General features: G+C 38.8%; 3 protein-coding genes across 5 annotated transcripts in view; all 3 read right to left on the bottom strand.

Annotated features, from left to right (window-relative positions):
• The window catches only part of LOC307170773 (protocadherin gamma-A11-like), a gene marked incomplete at its 5' end in the record, with an annotated part of 204,737 nt that overhangs the window by 151,591 nt on the left and 33,009 nt on the right, over window positions 1-20,137 (bottom strand). The gene's annotated exons all lie outside the window — the stretch shown is intronic.
• Window positions 2-13,879, bottom strand: LOC307170886 (protocadherin beta-15-like; the record flags this gene model as incomplete). Its single annotated transcript, XM_079892196.1, has 3 exons — window positions 13,361-13,879; window positions 2,935-4,883; window positions 2-40 (listed from the first exon to the last, which is right to left on the bottom strand). The coding sequence occupies exons 1-3, from the start codon at window positions 13,815-13,817 to the stop codon at window positions 2-4; spliced, it is 2,445 nt and encodes an 814-aa protein (XP_079748322.1). The 5' UTR covers window positions 13,818-13,879.
• Window positions 14,829-18,427, bottom strand: LOC307170885 (protocadherin beta-15-like; the record flags this gene model as incomplete). Its single annotated transcript, XM_079892195.1, has 2 exons — window positions 15,838-18,427; window positions 14,829-14,840 (listed from the first exon to the last, which is right to left on the bottom strand). Exons 1-2 carry the CDS (start codon window positions 18,232-18,234, stop codon window positions 14,829-14,831), a joined length of 2,409 nt encoding a protein of 802 aa, XP_079748321.1. The 5' UTR covers window positions 18,235-18,427.

Below are 20,137 nucleotides of genomic sequence, written 5' to 3'. Positions count from 1 at the left end.
ATCACCGTCGACGATTGTCTACAACAAGACGAGCTTGAAACTGTGTATGACATCATAAACAGGGTGGAGAGATGTGTACTGAACACACACATGGTTTTGCAGGTAAACAGCGACACTGTGAGTTAAAAAGAAGAAACTACATACAAATTATATATATTTTTGACAGGATTATGTGTCGCATCATATAAAGAACTCTGGTTATATACCTAAAATGATTTAGCAAAACAAAAGCCAGCAGCAATATTTTCTGAAGAGTGTGAGAGAAGTACGACCACAGAATAGTATTAAAAAAGAAAAGAAAAGATACAGCAGGATAGAGTTGTGTGAGGTATAATATAGGAAAGGAGAGAGCAACACGTTCAAACACCAAGGGCCCTATTTTAACGATCTGAAACGCAAGTGTCAACGCGCAAAGCGCAAGTAACTTTGTGGGCGGGTCTTGGCGCTGTTGCTATTTTCCCGGCGGGATAAATGACTCTTGCGCCAGGCGCAAATCTAAAATGGGTTGGTCTGAAGAGCTTCATTATTCATAGGTGTGGTTTGGGCGTAACGTGAAATAAACCAATCAGAGCGTCATCTCACATTCCCTTTAAGAGCAGGCGCGCTTGTTCTAAAGCGGATTCCTATTATAACGGCGGGTTTGCCAGACGCACGCGAGGAGCGGTTCACAGCCGAGGAGAGCAACGCTCTCGTCAGGGACGTTGGGGATGGAGAAACCCACCCAAATTAACTTCGGTTAAAAAGGCGTATGATAATTTGGGTAAATGTGTAAGCTAGATGTATGCTTTTATAATAAATTATCTATCTATCTATCTATCTATCTATCTATCTATCTATCTATCTATCGTAATAATGTATGATTTGCAAAAATGAAAACTGCTGCTTCTGTGTAGATGAGAGAATCAAAGTGTATGCGCGTTGTGCACACGCTACATTGATTATGGCCAAGCATGCGCCCTTAAAATAGCATATGAATAACATGCGCAACGCGCCACTGACTTTAAACCATTTTTTCCTGGTTAGTGGCGCAACTGTTTTCTAAACCTGCAAAATAGCATAAAGGAACGTTTGCGCTGGAACACGCCTCCTTTTTTTGCGCTGAACCGCCCAGGGAGCGCAAGTTCATTCCCTAGTTTAGCGACGTGCTTCTGTGGAGGAAAAAACGCGCTTTGCGCGGGTGCAAAATAGGAATGATACATGCGTCGGTGTACAAAGTCAATTGCGCTGGGTGCAAGATAGGGCCCCAAGAGTAAACGCCAGTTCAGCACCACGGACAGCGACAGGGAAAACCAGCTCTATGCTATTTCCAAACAGAATACAAAGACATTGCTGGACATTTAGAAAATTACACTTAATGGCACATTTCTGTCATCCGACTTTAATTCCATCTATATACCATCAATACATAAAGGAGACATCGATGAGAGAAAACGTCAAATTACTTAAAATATTAACATTCATAGATCATATTACAAATAGCAGAATACACAGACACACATACCAAAAAAAAAAAAAAAAAATTTAAAACTAATAATAAAAAAAAGCTAGAAAGAAGGATTATTCAACAGAGTGAAGCAGGAATTAGACTTCTTACCTCTAAAGATCACCAACAATTAACTTTTAACCTATAAATCCAAAACAGTGGCTAGTGGGGAAAGTACCTAAATAAGTAAAAACACATCGATTTGTGAATCATGCCTCATGACTTAAAACTGCCCACATGACCAAAAAAAAAAAATTAAATAAAAATAAATTAAGACAACTTAACTCATGGTACATCTCTGATGTCAAATTTTCACTCATATACTACAATATAAGTACATGAACAGACAAAAGATCTGTCAAGAACAGAGTCTGCTGCCAAAGAAAGCACTCAGTTTAGAACACAAACATAAAAAAATCTGTAAATAAAATCATTCTTAAAACAAAGACTGTCTTAGTACGACCTAAAAAAAAACAGATACACTGTCCTGCACTCCAATAACTGTATTTCATAGGCAAGATAAAGCCACACAGGTATTTTAAAAGTTTGTAATGAAGTCTACGTAAATTCAGCTGCTAAAAATGTCATATTAAGAACACCATGATGAAAGTAGCCTAATGCAAAAGTTACAGAGTTATTTCTACAAAGTAATTTATTATTAAGTTACAAAGAAGGCAGAAAGAATTATAGAATTTAAAAGCAAATTAACATAAAAAAGTTCAAACAAGTTCTATTATTTAATTTTTGTAAATTTCTAAATAATTTGCAAATGTCTTTATCATTTCGATATCAAGGCCTCAGTCACCAATAAAAAAATCGGTACTGAAACATGGTGATGATAATACACAGAGACAAGCCATATCGCATGACTTAAAACCGTGAATCAAGGAAAAAAGACGTCTTTATCAGAGAGCATGCTGACTCAGATAAAAAGAAAAAAGCTTCCAAAAGGACGAAGCAAGTTCCTTGACTTTAGAAACGTTAGAGGCAGGGAAAGAGAAAGGAGAACGACAAGAAAAAAAAAAAAAGAAAAAAAAAAACATTAAATAAACTGAAAACGCCAATATGATTCGTGAATTAATTCGTGAATCATGCATCTTGACTTCCATTTGATAACTCATGACCAGGGGTGCGTTTCCCGAAAGCATCGTTGGCCAACTATGGTCGCAAGTTCATCGCAATGTCCATTGAACTCTATTGGTAACGACGGAACTTGCGACCAAAGTTGGCCAACGATGCTTTCGGGAAACGCACCCCAGATAATCTAAAAAATTTTTTATAAACAACATACCAAATTAATGTAGCTACTTTACTGACATCAACTTCGCCCTCAGAAAATTTCCACGTGATCTTTTTAAGAGCCTGTTGCAAATCAAAGTTGAACTTTGAACGCAAATACACATTTAATATGGAAGGTCAGACCATTAAAACAAATACTTTGTTAGTCCTACCTGAAACGAGTCGCTCATTTCTGCATCAAGTCCTTCAAGATCATCCACAGCGGACTGAGTCTTTTTCAGAGTCAGGTCAGCAGTCAGTGTGCCCTCATTATAAGATCTGATGAACTTGAAGTCACTAGTGCGCGAGCCCGTGGTCAGGTACGCGTCATAATTGTAAGCGCTGCGGAGAGTTCCCGCGCCCTCCACCTCTGCGTAATTTGGAGGGAGATAGGCGCTGGGAATGGCTACAGCTCCATCAAACAACAGTCTGGGCTTTCTCCTGCGACAAAACCTCACGGCCAGGATGATGATGATGAAGGTCAGGAAGAAAGTGGAAACGGACACCAGCGCGATGATCAAATAAAACGTCAGTTTGGAGCTGCTCTCGTCATGAGACATGTCTTTCAGTTCTGGAACTTCAGCCAAGTTATCTGATATGAGTAAATACAGCGCGCACGTGGCTGAGAGAGAGGGCTGTCCGTTATCTCTCACGGACACAATAAGGTTCTGTTTCATGCTGTCAGATTCAGAAATGTCCCGCTGCGTCCTGATCTCCCCGCTGTGGACACCGATAGTGAAAAGTCCCGGATCAGTCGCTTTAATAATGTGATACGAGAGCCACGCGTTCTGTCCAGAATCCGCGTCCACGGCGATCACCTTGGAGACCAGGGAGCGCGCCTGCGCAGCTTTGGGCACCATCTCGGTCATGAAGGAGTTTCCTTCCGGAGAGGGGTATAATATCTGAGGAGAGTTGTCATTCTCATCCGATATGAAGACACTCACGGTCACGTTACTGCTCAGAGGAGGAGAACCGTTGTCTCTGGCTAACACGAGCACTTTGAAACTCTTCATCTGTTCGTAATCAAACGACCTCACGGCATGAAGGACCCCGGTGTCTCCGTTAATGGATAGAAAGGAGGACACCGGTGCGCCATTGACATCAGAGGACAACAGAGAATAAACTACAGTGCCATTCTGTCTCCAGTCCGGGTCTGTAGCTGATACTGAACAAATAGAGGAGCCCGGTTTGTTATTTTCTTGCACATGAGCTCTGTAATTCTGCTCCTCAAATACAGGTGGATTATCATTCACGTCAGCTACAGTCAAGTGAATATTCTTAGTGGAAGATAAAGGCGGAGAGCCCTCATCAGTAGCAGTGATTGTAATATTATAATCAGAGAGCAGCTCGCGGTCTAATTCACCTGTGGTCACCAAAGAATAGTAGTTTTTGATTGAAGGAACGAGTTTAAACGGGACGTTTTGCTGAATAGAGCAGCGCACCTGTCCGTTATTCTCAGAGTCTCTGTCCTGAACATTAATGATGCCAACCTCTGTACCGGGTAACGCGTTCTCAGGAATGGGGATTTTAAGAGATTTAATCATAATAATAGGGACATTATCGTTGGTATCAACAACATCAATTAATACAGTAGAATAAGTGGCTAGCCCTTGAGCATCTTTACCTTGAATTGTAAGTTCAATTGAGCTTTCCTCCTCATAATCAATGAGCCCCGTTATTTTAATCTCCCCAGACAATGGATCCAGCGAAAATGTTTGCAGGTGGTTTTCAGTCAAATGACCAAATTCATAGGTCACCTCTCCATTGTGTCCCTCGTCAGCATCAGTAGCGCTCACTGTCACCACTACAGTATCTACAGGAGAATTTTCAGGCAGACTGACTTTATAGACGGCCTGACTAAAGACTGGAGCATTATCATTAGCATCCAGCACAGTGACGTGTATGGCTACAGTCCCTGATCTCGGTGGAGTCCCGCCGTCTACCGCAGTGAGAATTAAAGTCACCTCTTTCTGCTGCTCACGATCCAACTCTTTATTAAGAACGAGCTCGCCATATTTTCTTCCATTTGCCCTAGTAACTACATTAAGGAGAAAATGTTCATTGTTTTGAAGTATGTATGACTGCACTGAATTCATACCAATATCAGAATCATGAGCCTCTTCTAATAAATAACGAGATTCTTTGTCTGCAGATTCACTAATTTCGAAATTGATTAGAGTTTGTTTGAATTGTGGTGAATTATCGTTTATGTCCTGAATATTGAGAATAAATCGATGCAGTTCCAAAGGGTTTTCCAGCACCATTTCCTGATTAATAACACATGAAGCTTTCTTTCCACAAATCTCTTCTCTGTCGATTCTCTCCGCTACGGTCAGTTCTCCAGTATTCAGATTAATGTCACAGTATCGTTTTCTGTTACCTTCAGTATCAATCCGAGCATTACTAGATGACAGTCTGTTCACATCGAGCCCGAGATCCTTTGCTATATTTCCAATCACAGATCCGCGTTTCATCTCCTCCGGGAAAGAATAGCTCACGTCTCCATAAGCGGTGTGCGCCATCAGCACGAAGAACAAAAGGCCAAACATCTCGCCAGCAAAGCAGAACATTTAAAATGTTTCAGAAATTAAATCCAGATATAAGTAACATATAAAAGAAGCATAAGTGTACAAATAAACCCAGTGTCTGAAATAGTCCTTCGATCACCGTCGACGATTTTCTATGACAAGACGAGCTTGAAACTGTGTATGACATCATAAACAGGGTGGAGAGATGTGTACTGAACACACACATGGTTTTGCAGGTAAACAGCGACACTATGAGTTAAAAAGAAGAAACTACATAAAAAAATAAAAAAATAAAAAATAAATAAATAAATATATATATATATATATATATATATATATATATATATATATATATATATATATATATATATATATATATTTATTTATTTGACAGGATTATGTGTCGCATCATATAAAGAACTCTGGTTATATACTTAAAATTGTTTAGCAAAACAAAAGCCAGCAGAAATATTTTCTGATGTGTGAGAGAAATACGACCACAGTAAGTATATTAAAAAAGAAAAGAAAAGATGCAGCAGGATAGAGTTGTGTGAGGTATAATATAGGAGAGGAAAGAGAAACACGATCAAACACCAAGAGTAAACGCCAGTGCAGCACCACGGACAGCGACAGGGAAAACCAGCTCTATGCTATTTCCAAACAGAATACATGGACATTGTTGGACATTTACAAAATTACACTTAATGGCACATTTCTGTCATCCGACTTTAATTCCATCTATATACCATCAATACATAAAGGAGACATCGATGAGAGAAAACGTAAAACTACTTAAAAAATTGACATTCATCATATTACAAATAGCAGAATCCATGGACACACATAGCCTGCTAATGATCCAAAAAATATTTAAAACTAATACAAAAAAAAAAACAAAAAAAAAACCTAGAAAGAAGGTTTATTCGACAGAATCAAGCAAGAATCAGATTTCTTCCCTCTAATGATCACCAACAATCAACTTTTAACCTAATTAAATCCAAAACAGTAGCTAGTGGGGAGAAAAATACAAGTACCTAAATAAGTAAAAACACATCAATTTGTGATTCATGCCTCATGACTTAAAACTGCCCACATGACCAAAAAACAAAACAAAAAATGTAAATAAATTTGAAGACTTAACTCATGATACATCTCTGATGTCAAAATGTCACTCATATACTACAATAAAAGTACATGAAAGAGACAAAAGATCTGTCAAGAACAGAGTCTGCTGCCAAAGAAAGCACTCAGTTTAGAACACAAATACATATACAATCTGTAAATCAAACCATTCTTTAAAGAAAGACTGTGTTAGTACGACCTAAAAAAAACATGATACACTGTCCTGCACTCCAGTCTTTCATAGGCAAGTTAACGCCACACCCCAGCAAACATTGGTCCGATGGCAACGTCGTGTCCCTGGCCAAAAATAGTCACGGTATGACGGCATAAATCGGTAAAAATATGTAACACAGAACATTTCCTAAAAATGCATTCAGATACATTTGTACATGTCTACAGTTCTCTGGGATTGCATGTATAATTGTTATTTTGACTTTTAGCTACGTGTAGTTCAATATATAGTGTATTGGGTGAGAGGACGTCACCTGGCGACGTCTTTTACACGTGCATCTATAGTCCATCATGACCCTCTATGAAATCCTTGTGAAATATGCAAAAGCTGTGCTTAATCCTTGCATGGTTAATACTGCAATAATTAATTTAATTGCCCAAGTAGTTTTTAAGAGGTTGTGAAGACGTCCACTGACGTCCTTTACACGTCTAGTCAAGGCTGTGAATACACGTCCACTGACGTCTTTTACACGTCTAGTCAAGGCTGTGAATACACGTCCACTGACATCTTTTACACGTCTAGTCAAGCAAGAAAAAAAAAAAAAATTTTAACAGGAATTATCTTTATGAAATACACGATTTGTATACAAAGTAAATATATTTACTTTATCTTGTTTAAATAAATTATAATCACAAAGTGCCCAGTGTGGTTAAGTGAATGCAGAGCCACTGCATTTTAGTCATTATTTCAACCTGTTGTACCTGATGTATTCGTTGATTTTTTTTATGGAATGTATGCATGTAAAACAGAAATATATCCGGTCACCATTTATGTCTGAGTTGGATGTAATTGCCAAAACTGTGCTGCCAAGATGTAACATATGATCTCGCGACATTACAAAATCCTACGATAGGTTAGAGTATCTCGCGAGATGTTAACGCGTTCTCCCCATAGACTCACTTGGGAACACTGAAGTTTGAACAATCACGAGGAGGAGAGGAGGAATATTATTAGAAATCTACTGTTGGGTATGTACATTTTGTATTATTAGATTAACGTGCTAGAGTTTTATTTGTTTGACATGAATGAACCGAAAGAAATGATGCCCACATTGTCAACTGAAATTGGCTAACTGAGTTTGGCTAAAATTAGCTAGTAGGCTAAAAGTTACTTTGAACTTATACAACGGTATACCATAAAGTATGTTTAATGATAGTCAAAGTTATTACTGTAACTTATTAATGTAGCCTTGTGAGAGTTTCTTTCAGAAAGTAAATTATCTGAAATAGAATGAAATGTTTAGCTGGATTTTAACATGTTTTCTAGCCTGGCTAACGTCAGACCACTTTCTCTTTGAGACGTGGTCTGGGAACCACATGTACATTTTCTCGTATTTGAGGCGTGGTTTACGAATGCCCAGAGCCGTTTATTGGGCGCTACGAATGTCTATCAAATGCGCCTGTACGCAGCTCATAGCCAATCATTTCAAATTATACCAGATGACGTATGTAGAGCGACAGATATTCAACGAAGAAGACGACGATGGGTCAGATTTATGTGTACACCAGAGAGTCCTGCACGGGTCCGATTTTGTAAATCCGCACCCGACCCGTTTTCCAACAGCAGCACTAATAAAAATCTGCACCGACCCGCTTAAAATAGAACCGACACCCGACTCGCACCCGAAATAAAATCAGTTTAGACTATCACATTATAGACACACTTACAAACATTTTTATTGCCAGGTCATACAGAAGTTATTACACGACCATTAACACAAGGACAACTTCAGCCGAAGCTGTCAAAAGGCCGATACATGAAGAACATGGCTAACGTTACCACACAAATCGAACAGACGCGGCTACAACACTATGCCACACAATTTCGTCTAGCCTACATCTGACAATTTTGGGTTCAAACACACCCTGCACACCACACATACTTAACAGTGTTAAATATGAAAAATACCGTTCGATAGAGCTGCTTTGTTACCAGTTATCTGCGTGCTTCCTCAGCGATGAAGTTCCACATTTGCGGCTATCCAACACGAAAATGTTTGCAGCAAAGCCTTTCACAATATTTTCTTCAGATAACTCCAAATTTCTCCCACACACTAGACTTGATTTTTGATGACGTATTGTCGACAACTTTACAATCTCCACTAGCTATTCTTTTCTTCAACTCCTCAGCATCCATCTTGACGACTGCAAGCAGAACGCGCGCGCGCGGTTGTGATGCATTTTTAAAAGTGGAAGTAGCCTAGGTAACGTTATAGATCCTGGGAGGGCGTGGCGCGTCGGTACAAATAAACTGATGTGGATTTTAAATTATTTTATCAACTTGAAATACAGGCATATTTTTGTAGATGTGTTCCTAAAAATATGCATATATTTTTACGTCTGTCATGTTGGATCCATAGATAAACAAACTGCTTCGGTGTGTCGCATATACTTCGTCATCGTCTTCCTGCTCCCTCCCCGTTCTGTGATTGGTTCCCTATTTCAGGGGAAAAATTAGTCCATGGTATCCAGACTACCTTGCAGCGTGAATAAAATCGCGCTGCTCAAGGCAGTATGGGGAAACCCAGGCTACATGTTTTCAGTAACTGCTTAAAAAATATTTTGTAATTTTAGAATTGCTAAACATGTCTATTCATGGGACATCACAGCCCACCTGTCTTTATCAGAAATGTCCTGTTCACTTTCTCACTGTTACACACCTAGTTAAGGGTCTTTCTCAAGGGCACCACAGTGGTATTGAAGAGGCAGGGGACAAATGCTGTTACCCCCACCCCCCAACACCAATTTAAAGCAGAACATATTTTATACAATAAAATAAAATGTAATGCATGTTGATTACCTTTTTCTAATGTTTCATTCATGATTCATTCATCTTGTTCCATGGTTTTGCATGTCATTTACCTCAAATTTTTTATTTTATTTATTTTAAAAAGAAATATATTCTCTTCCCTTAGATGCTGTGAAGAGGTGGAGCCCAAATGCTACAGACTCTGAAATTGATGCAGCAATGGCAGAACACCTGAAACACGCTCCAGGAAGAGCTGGGGGTGGTGGATACAAACAATGAGCCAAACAATGTGTTTAAGGGATAGTTCACCCAAAAATGAAAATTGTCATCATTTACTCAACCTCGTGTTTCAAACCTGTATACCTTTCTATGCTAAACACAAAGATGTTTAGAAGAATGTTTGTAACCAAGCAGATGTCGCTTCCCATTAACTACCATAATCATTTTTTCTCCAATAATGGTAGTCAATGGTTGCTCTATTTGCTTGGTTACAAACATTCTTCAAAATATCTTCTTTTGTGTTCAGCAGAAGAAAGAAACTCATACAGGTTTGGAGTATTGAGGTTCATGAGTAAATTACATAATTTTCATTTTTGGGTGAACTATCCCTTTATATAATAATTCAGTATTTTGTAATTGGTATTTTACTTTGGTTAACAAATCGAGAGCTTGGAATTATAAGGTTCTATCTCCGTTTATTGTAGTTTATTGAGCATCAAAGTTTTTAAACTCGGTTTATTTTTTGTGAGATGGAACCTTATTTTATTAATAACTACTAACAAAATATTTTTTTTTTTACAAAAATAACACCACACAGGCATTAATAAACACCTAATGGATCAGATTGTCAAAAACTCAATTTCGACCAAAAGTGGAGATAGAACCTTATAATTCTAAGCTCACGAAATGTTAAACATTGAAAAAAATAAAAGAGTAATTTTGGCTGTTCAAGATCAATAAAATGTTATGCTAAATCAGAACATGCTTCTTTTTTGCTTATGTCCACAAATAATGTGTTCTTGTTTGTGATGTACACGTGATTAACACGTTTTATTGACGTTGGGGTCTGACTGGACCAATTTTGGACCTTTTTCAAGATGTGTAAACCTCAAGACTTGATTGCCTTTCACGATGTTACACAATAGGTGTGTGATTATTTTATATGCAGGCTTATATATACACTTAAATTATGCAGCAACACATTTAAACACACAGATGATGACGCATTTAGACGTCCAGGGACGCGCAGAAAAGACGTGGAATTCACGGCCAGAAAAGACGTCGGTTCAACTTCCATTTTGGAACTATTTTTCAACCATGACGGGACGTCTCTGTCGGACGTCTTTTCAACGGTCATTAAACGTCCAAATGTTTGCTGGGACAGGTCTTTTAAAAGTTTGTGTAATGAAGTCTACGTAAATGAAGCTGCTAAAAATATGTCATATTAAAGACACCATGATGAAAGTAGCCTAATGCAAAAGTTAAAAATCATTTCGATATTAAGGCCTCAGTCACCAATATAAAAACGGTAATGAAACATGGTGATGATAATACACAGAGACAAGCCATATCGCATGACTTAAAACCGTGAATCAAGGAAAAAAGACGTCTTTATCAGAGAGCATGCTGACTCAGATAAAAAGAAAAAAGCTTCCAAAAGGACGAAGCAAGTTCCTTGACTTTAGAAACGTTAGAGGCAGGGAAAGAGAAAGGAGAACGACAAGAAAAAAAAAAAGAAAAAAAAAAAACATTAAATAAACTGAAAACGCCAATATGATTCGTGAATTAATTCGTAAATCATGCATCTTGACTTCCATTTGATAACTCATGACCAGATAATCTAAAAAATTGTTTATAAACAACATACCAAATTAATGTAGCTACTTTACTGACATCAACTTCGCCCTCAAAAAATCTCCACGTGATCTTTTTAAGAGCCTGTTGCAAATCAAAGTTGAACTTTGAACGCAAATACACATTTAATATGGAAGGTCAGACCATTAAAACATAAATACTTTGTTAGTCCTACCTGAAACGAATCGTTGATATCCGCATCAAGTCCTTCGAGATCATCCACAGCGGACTGAGTCTTTTTCAGAGTCAGGTCAGCAGTCAGTGTGCCCTCATTATAAGATCTGATGAACTTGAAGTCACTAGTGCGCGAGCCCGTGGTCAGGTACGCGTCATAATTGTAAGCGCTGCGGAGAGTTCCCGCGCCCTCCACCTCTGCGTAATTTGGAGGGAGATAGGCGCTGGGAATGGCTACAGCTCCATCAAACAACAGTCTGGGCTTTCTCCTGCGACAAAACCTCACGGCCAGGATGATGATGATGAAGGTCAGGAAGAAAGTGGAAACGGACACCAGCGCGATGATCAAATAAAACGTCAGTTTGGAGCTGCTCTCGTCATGAGACATGTCTTTCAGTTCTGGAACTTCAGCCAAGTTATCTGATATGAGTAAATACAACGCGCACGTGGCTGAGAGAGAGGGCTGTCCGTTATCTCTCACGGACACAATAAGGTTCTGTTTCATGCTGTCAGATTCAGAAATGTCCCGCTGCGTCCTGATCTCCCCGCTGTGGACACCGATAGTGAAAAGTCCCGGATCAGTCGCTTTAATAATGTGATACGAGAGCCACGCGTTCTGTCCAGAATCCGCGTCCACGGCGATCACCTTGGAGACCAGGGAGCGCGCCTGAGCAGCTTTAGGGACCATCTCGGTCATGAAGGAGTTTCCTTCCGGAGAGGGGTATAATATCTGAGGAGAGTTGTCATTCTCATCCGATATGAAGACACTCACGGTCACGTTACTGCTCAGAGGAGGAGAACCGTTGTCTCTGGCTAACACGAGCACTTTGAAACTCTTCATCTGTTCGTAATCAAACGACCTCACGGCATGAATGACCCCGGTGTCTCCGTTAATGGATAGAAAGGAGGATACCGATGCGCCATTGACATCAGAGGACAACAGAGAATAAACTACAGTGCCATTCTGTCTCCAGTCCGGGTCTGTAGCTGATACTGAACAAATAGAGGAGCTCGGTTTGTTATTTTCTTGCACATGAGCTCTGTAATTCTGCTCCTCAAATACAGGTGGATTATCATTCACGTCAGCTACAGTCAAGTGAATATTCTTAGAGGAAGATAAAGGCGGAGAGCCCTCATCAGTAGCAGTGATTGTAATATTATAATCAGAGAGCAGCTCGCGGTCTAATTCACCTGTGGTCACCAGAGAATAGTAGTTTTTGATTGAAGGAACGAGTTTAAATGGGACGTTTTGCTGAATAGAGCAGCGCACCTGTCCGTTATTCTCAGAGTCTCTGTCCTGCACATTAATGATGCCAACCTCTGTACCGGGTAATGCGTTCTCAGGAACCGGACTGTTCAGAGATTTAACTAATATAACTGGGGCATTGTCATTAATATCTGTGACATCTATACAAACTTTTGTGATGGTGGAAAGGCCATAATCATCTTTTCCTTCAATAACCATTTCAAATCTTACCTCATCCTCAAAATCGACTGATCCTACCAGATTAATTTCTCCAGTTTTGTCATTTAATGAAAATATTTCTTTTGCGGTTTCAGTTAAATGACTAAATGCATATGTTACTTCTCCATTTTGTCCCTCGTCAGCATCAGTAGCGCTCACTGTCACCACTACAGTATCTACAGGAGAATTTTCAGGCAGACTGACTTTATAGACGGCCTGACTAAAGACTGGAGCATTATCATTAGCATCCAGCACAGTGACGTGTATGGCTACAGTCCCTGATCTCGGTGGAGTCCCGCCGTCTACCGCAGTGAGAATTAAAGTCACCTCTTTCTGCTGCTCACGATCCAACTCTTTTTCTAAAACTAACTCAATATTTCTGACACCTTCGGTTACATAATTAACAGAAAGCACAAAATTCTCATTCCTCTGCAATGTGTAGCTTTGCACGGAATTGTGTCCTTTATCTGGATCACGAGCTTCATTCACTCGAAACCGCACTCCTTTAGCAGCAGATTCACTAATGTCAAGCTTAACAAAATCTTTAGGAAAAACGGGAGAATTGTCGTTAATGTCTACAATTTGGATATTAACCCGATGCAATTCCAGTGGATATTCTAGAACAAAGTCGAAATGCAAAAAGCATGTAAGTTTTTCTCTGCAAAGTCCTTCTCTGTCGATTCTCTCCGCTACGGTCAGTTCTCCAGTATTCAGATTAATGTCGCAGAATCGTTTTCTGTTACCTTCAGTATCAATACGAGCCTTACGAGATGACAGTCTGTTCACATCGAGTCCGAGATCCTTTGCTATATTTCCAATCACAGATCCGCGTTTCATCTCCTCCGGGAAAGAATAGCTCACGTCTCCATAAGCGCTGTGCGCCATCAGCACGAAGAACAAAAGGCCAAACATCTCGCCAGCAAAGCAGAACATTTAAAATGTTTCAGAAATTGTTTAGAAATTAAATCCAGATATACAAGTAGCATATAAAAGAAGCACGAGTGTACAAATAAATCCAGTGTTTGAAATAGTCCTTCGATCACCGTCGACGATTTTCTTTAACAAGACGAGCTTGAAACTGTGTATGACATCATAAACAGGGTGGAGAGATGTGTACTGAACACACACATGGTTTTGCAGGTAAACAGCGACACTGTGAGTAAAAAGAAGAAACTACATAAAAATTATATATATTTTTGACAGGATTAAGTGTCGCATCATATAAAGAACTCTTGTTATATACTTAAAATTGTTTAGCAAAACAAAAGCCAGCAGCAACATTTTCTGAAGAGTGTGAGAGAAGTACGACCACAGAATTAAAAAAGAAAAAAAAGATACAGCAGGATAGAGTTGTGTGAGGTATAATATAGGAAAGGAGAGAGCAACACGCTCAAACACCAAGAGTAAACGCCAGTGCAGCACCACGGACAGCGACAGGGAAAACCAGCTCTATGCTATTTCCAAACAGAATACATGGACATTTACAAAATCACACTTAATGGCATACTTCTGTCATCCGACTTTAATTCCATCTATATACCATCAATACTAAAATAAGACATCGATGAGAGAAAACGTAAAACTACTTAAAATATTAACATTCATAGATCATATTACAAATAGCAGAATACACGAACACACAGTCTACTAATGATCCAAAAAATATTTAAAACTAATAATAAAAAAAAGCTAGAAAGAAGGATTATTCAAGAGTGAAGCAGGAATTAGATTTCTCACCTCTAAAGATCACCAACAATCAACTTTTAACCTATTAAAATCCAAAACTGTGGCTAGTGGGGAAAAATACAAGTACCTAAATAAGTAAAAACACATAGATTTGTGAATCATACCTCATGACTTAAACCTGCCCACATGACCAAAAAAAATTAATTAAATAAAAATAAATTTTAAGACAACTCATGGTACATATCTCATGTCAAAATTTCACTCATATGTCTACAATAAAAGTACATGAAAGAGACAAAAGATCTGTCAAGAACAGAGTCTGCTGCCAAAGAAAGCACTCAGTTTAGAACACAAATACACATAAAATCTGTAAATCAAACTATTCTTAATAAAAAAACGACTGTGTTAGTACTACCTAAAAAACAGATACACTGTCCTGCACTCCAATAACTGTATTTCATAGGCAAGTTAACGCCACACGGGTCTTTTAAAAGTTTGTAATGAAGTCTATGTAAATGAAGCTGCTAAAAATATGTCATATTAAGAACACCATGATGAAAGTAGCCTAATGCAAAAGCTAGAGAGTTATTTCTACAAAGTAATTTAAGTTGCTAAGGCAGACAGATTTATAGAATTTAATAGCAAATTAACATAAAAAAAGTTCAAACAAGTTCCATTATTTAATTTTTGTAACTTTCTAAATAATTTGCAAATGTCGTCAATCCTTTCGATATCAAGGTCTCAGTCACCAATAAAAAATCGGTACTGAAACATGGTGATGATAATACACAGAGACAAGCCATATCGCATGACTTAAAACACTGAATCAGAGGAAAAAAGACGTTGTTAATAGAAAGCATGCTGACTCAGATAACAAAACAAAAGCTTCCAAAAGGACGAAGCAAGTTCCTTGACTTTAGAACGTTTAGAGGCAGGGAAAGAGAAAGGAGAACGACAAGAAAAAAACAAACAAACCCAATCATTAAATAAAATGAAAACGCCAATGTAGAACATAGATTCGTGAATTAATTCGTAAATCATGCATCTTGACTTCCATTTGACAACCCATGACCAGAAAAAAAAAAAAAAAAAACATATTTATAAACATACCATTAATGTAGCTACTTTACTAACATCAACCTCGCCCTCAGAAAATCTCCACGTGATCTTTTTAAGAGTCTGTTGCCAATCAAAGTTGAACTTTGAGCGATACACATTTAATATGGAAGCCCAGACCATTAAAACATAAATACTTTGTTAGTCCTACCTGAAACGAGTCGCTCATTTCTGCATCAAGTCCTTCAAGATCATCCACAGCGGACTGAGTCTTTTTCAGAGTCAGGTCAGCAGTCAGTGTGCCCTCATTATAAGATCTGATGAACTTGAAGTCACTAGTGCGCGAGCCCGTGGTCAGGTACGCGTCATAATTGTAAGCGCTGCGGAGAGTTCCCGCGCCCTCCACCTCTGCGTAATTTGGAGGGAGATAGGCGCTGGGAATGGCTACAGCTCCATCAAACAACAGTCTGGGCTTTCTCCTGCGACAAAACCTCACGGCCAGGATGATGATGATGAAGGTCAGGAAGAAAGTGGAAACGGACACCAGCGCGATGATCAAATAAAACGTCAGTTTGGAGCTGCTCTCGTCATGAGACATGTCTTTCAGTTCTGGAACTTCAGCCAAGTTATCTGATATGAGTAAATACAACGCGCACGTGGCTGAGAGAGAGGGCTGTCCGTTATCTCTCACGGACACAATAAGGTTCTGTTTCATGCTGTCAGATTCAGAAATGTCCCGCTGCGTCCTGATCTCCCCGCTGTGGACACCGATAGTGAAAAGTCCCGGATCAGTCGCTTTAATAATGTGATACGAGAGCCACGCGTTCTGTCCAGAATCCGCGTCCACGGCGATCACCTTGGAGACCAGGGAGCGCGCCTGAGCAGCTTTAGGGACCATCTCGGTCATGAAGGAGTTTCCTTCCGGAGAGGGGTATAATATCTGAGGAGAGTTGTCATTCTCATCCGATATGAAGACACTCACGGTCACGTTACTGCTCAGAGGAGGAGAACCGTTGTCTCTGGCTAACACGAGCACTTTGAAACTCTTCATCTGTTCGTAATCAAACGACCTCACGGCATGAAGGACCCCGGTGTCTCCGTTAATGGATAGAAAGGAGGACACCGGTGCGCCATTGACATCAGAGGACAACAGAGAATAAACTACAGTGCCATTCTGTCTCCAGTCCGGGTCTGTAGCTGATACTGAACAAATAGAGGAGCCCGGTTTGTTATTTTCTTGCACATGAGCTCTGTAATTCTGCTCCTCAAATACAGGTGGATTATCATTCACGTCAGCTACAGTCAAGTGAACATTCTTAGTGGAAGATAAAGGCGGAGAGCCCTCATCAGTAGCAGTGATTGTAATATTATAATCAGAGAGCAGCTCGCGGTCTAATTCACCTGTGGTCACCAGAGAATAGTAGTTTTTGATTGAAGGAACGAGTTTAAACTGGACGTTTTGCTGAATGGAGCAGCGCACCTGTCCGTTATTTTCAGAGTCTCTGTCCTGCACATTAATGATGCCAACCTCTGTACCGGGTAACGCGTTCTCGGGAACGGGGCTGTTAAGAGAACTTATCACTATTATAGGGCTGTTATCATTGACATCAGTAACATCTATTACTACAGTGCATCTACTAGCTAACCCTTGACCATCTTTAGCTTGAATGGGCAACTTAATTGAACTCTCCTCCTCATAATCAAAGAACCGTCTTAGTTTAATTTCACCAGACACTGAATCAAGGAAGAACATTTCCAGATGGCTTTCTGGTAAATGACCAAATTCATATGTCACTTCTCCGTTTTGTCCCTCGTCAGCATCAGTAGCGCTCACTGTCACCACTACAGTATCTACAGGAGAATTTTCAGGCAGACTGACTTTATAGACGGCCTGACTAAAGACTGGAGCATTATCATTAGCATCCAGCACAGTGACGTGTATGGCTACAGTCCCTGATCTCGGTGGAGTCCCGCCGTCTACCGCAGTGAGAATTAAAGTCACCTCTTTCTGCTGCTCACGATCCAACTCTTTATTAATAACCAGCTCTCCATATTTCCCTCCATTTGCCTCCGTAAGGACACTCAGAATAAAATGGTCATTATTTTGAAGTGTATATGACTGCACTGAATTCATACCAATATCTGCATCGTGGGCCTCATCTAATAAATAACGAGATCCTTTGTCTGCTGATTCCCGAATTTCGAATTTTATCACACTTTGTTTGAACTGTGGTGAATTATCATTTATGTCCTCAACATTGAGAATAAAGCGATGTAGCTCTAAAGGATTTTCCAGCACCATTTCCTGATTAATAACACATGAAGCTTTCTTTCCACAAATCTCTTCTCTGTCGATTCTCTCCGCTACGGTCAGTTCTCCAGTATTCAGATTAATGTCACAGTATCGTTTTCTGTTACCTTCAGTATCAATGCGAGCCTTACGAGATGACAGTCTGTTCACATCGAGTCCGAGATCCTTTGCTATATTTCCAATCACAGATCCGCGTTTCATCTCCTCCGGGAAAGAATAGCTCACGTCTCCATAAGCGCTGTGCGCCATCAGCACGAAGAACAAAAGGCCAAACATCTCGCCAGCAAAGCAGAACATTTAAAATGTTTCAGAAATTGTTCAGAAATTAAATCCAGATATATAAGTAACATGTAAAAAAAGCATAATTGTAAAAATAAATCCAATGTCTGAAATAGTCCTTCGATCACCGTCGACGATTTTCTATAACAAGACGAGCTTGAAACTGTGTATGACATCATAAACAGGGTGGAGAGATGTGTACTGAACACACACATGGTTTTGCAGGTAAACAGCGACACTGTGAGTTAAAAAGAAGAAACTACATACAAAGTCTATACATGTTTGACAGGATTAAGTGTCGGATCATATAAAGAACTCTTGTTATATATTTAAAATTGTTTAGCAAAACAAAGGCCAGCAGCAACATTTTCTGAAGAGTGTGAGAGAAGTACGACCACAGTACGTGTATTATTAAAACAATAAACAAAAGCTTTAGCCTGATGGTGTGAGGTATAATATAGGAGAGGAAAGAGCAACACGCTCAAACGCCAAGAGTAAACGCCAGTGCAGCACCACGGACAGCGACAGGGAAAACCAGCTCTATGCTATTTCCAAACAGACTACAAGGACATTGCTGGACATTTACAAAATGACACTTAATGGCACATTTCTGTCATCCGACTTTTATTCCATCTATAAACCATCAATATATAAAGGAGACATCATAAGAGAAAACGTAAAACTACTTGAAATATCAACATTCATAGATTACATTACAAATAGCAGAATCCATGGACAATGGACACACATAACCTAATGATCTAAAAAAATATGAAAGATTATATAAATAAAAAAGCTAGAGAGATGGTTTATTCAACAGAATTAAGAAGAAAATAGATTTATTACCTCTAAAGATCACCAACAATCAAATTTTAACCAATTTAAATCCAAAACAGTAGTAAGTGGGATACAAATACAAGTGCGTAAATAAGTAAAAACACATCGATTTGTGAATCATGCCTCATGACTTAAAACTGCCCACATGACCAAATAAATAAAATAAAAATAAATTAAGACAACTCATGGTACATCTCTGATGTCAAAATGTCACTCATGTGTCTACAATAAAAGTACATGAAACAGACAAAAGATCTGTCAAGAACAGAGTCTTCTGCCAAAGAAAGCACTCAGTTTAGAACACAAATACATATAAAATCTGTAAATCAAACCATTCTTAAAAAAAAAAAAAAAAAACGACTGTGTTAGTACTATACCTAAAAAACAGATACACTGTCCTGCACTCCAATAACTGAATTTCATAGGCAAGTTAACGCCACACAGGCCTTTGAAAAGTTTGAGTAATTAAGTCTACGTAAATGAAGCTGCTAAACAAATTAATATTAAGGATACTATGATGAAAGTAGCCTAATGCAAAAGCTACAGAATAATTTCTACAAAGTAATTTCTTATTAGGTTACAGAGAAGGCAGAAAGAATTATATAATATAAAAGCAAATTAACATAAAAAGAGTTCAAACAAGTTCCATTATTTTATTTTTGTAACTTTCTAAATAATTTGCAAATGTCGTCAATCCTTTCGATATCAAGGCCTCAGTCACCAATAAAAAACGGCAATGAAAAATGATGATGATAATACACAGAGACAAGCCATATCGCATGACTTAAAACCTTGAATCAAGGAAAAAAGACGTCGTTATCAGAGAGCATGCTGACTCAGATGACAAAAAAAAAAAAAAAAAGCTTCCAAAAGGACGAAGCAAGTTCTTTGACTTTAGAAAGTTTAGAGGCAGGGAAAGAGAAAGGAGAACGACAAGAATAAAATAAATAAAATAAAATAAAATAAAATAAAGAAGCCAATGCGTAAAACATAGATTCGTGAATTAATTTGTGAATCATGACTTAAATATCTCATGACCAGAAAATCTAAAAATTATTTATAAACATACCAATAAATACTTTTC

This window comes from Squalius cephalus (assembly GCF_949319135.1).
Source record: "Squalius cephalus genome assembly, chromosome: 14".
Classification (NCBI taxonomy): Eukaryota; Metazoa; Chordata; class Actinopteri; order Cypriniformes; family Leuciscidae; genus Squalius; species Squalius cephalus.
The sequence above is the reverse complement of the archived record's forward strand: the minus strand, read 5'-3'. Positions and strand labels throughout refer to the sequence as shown.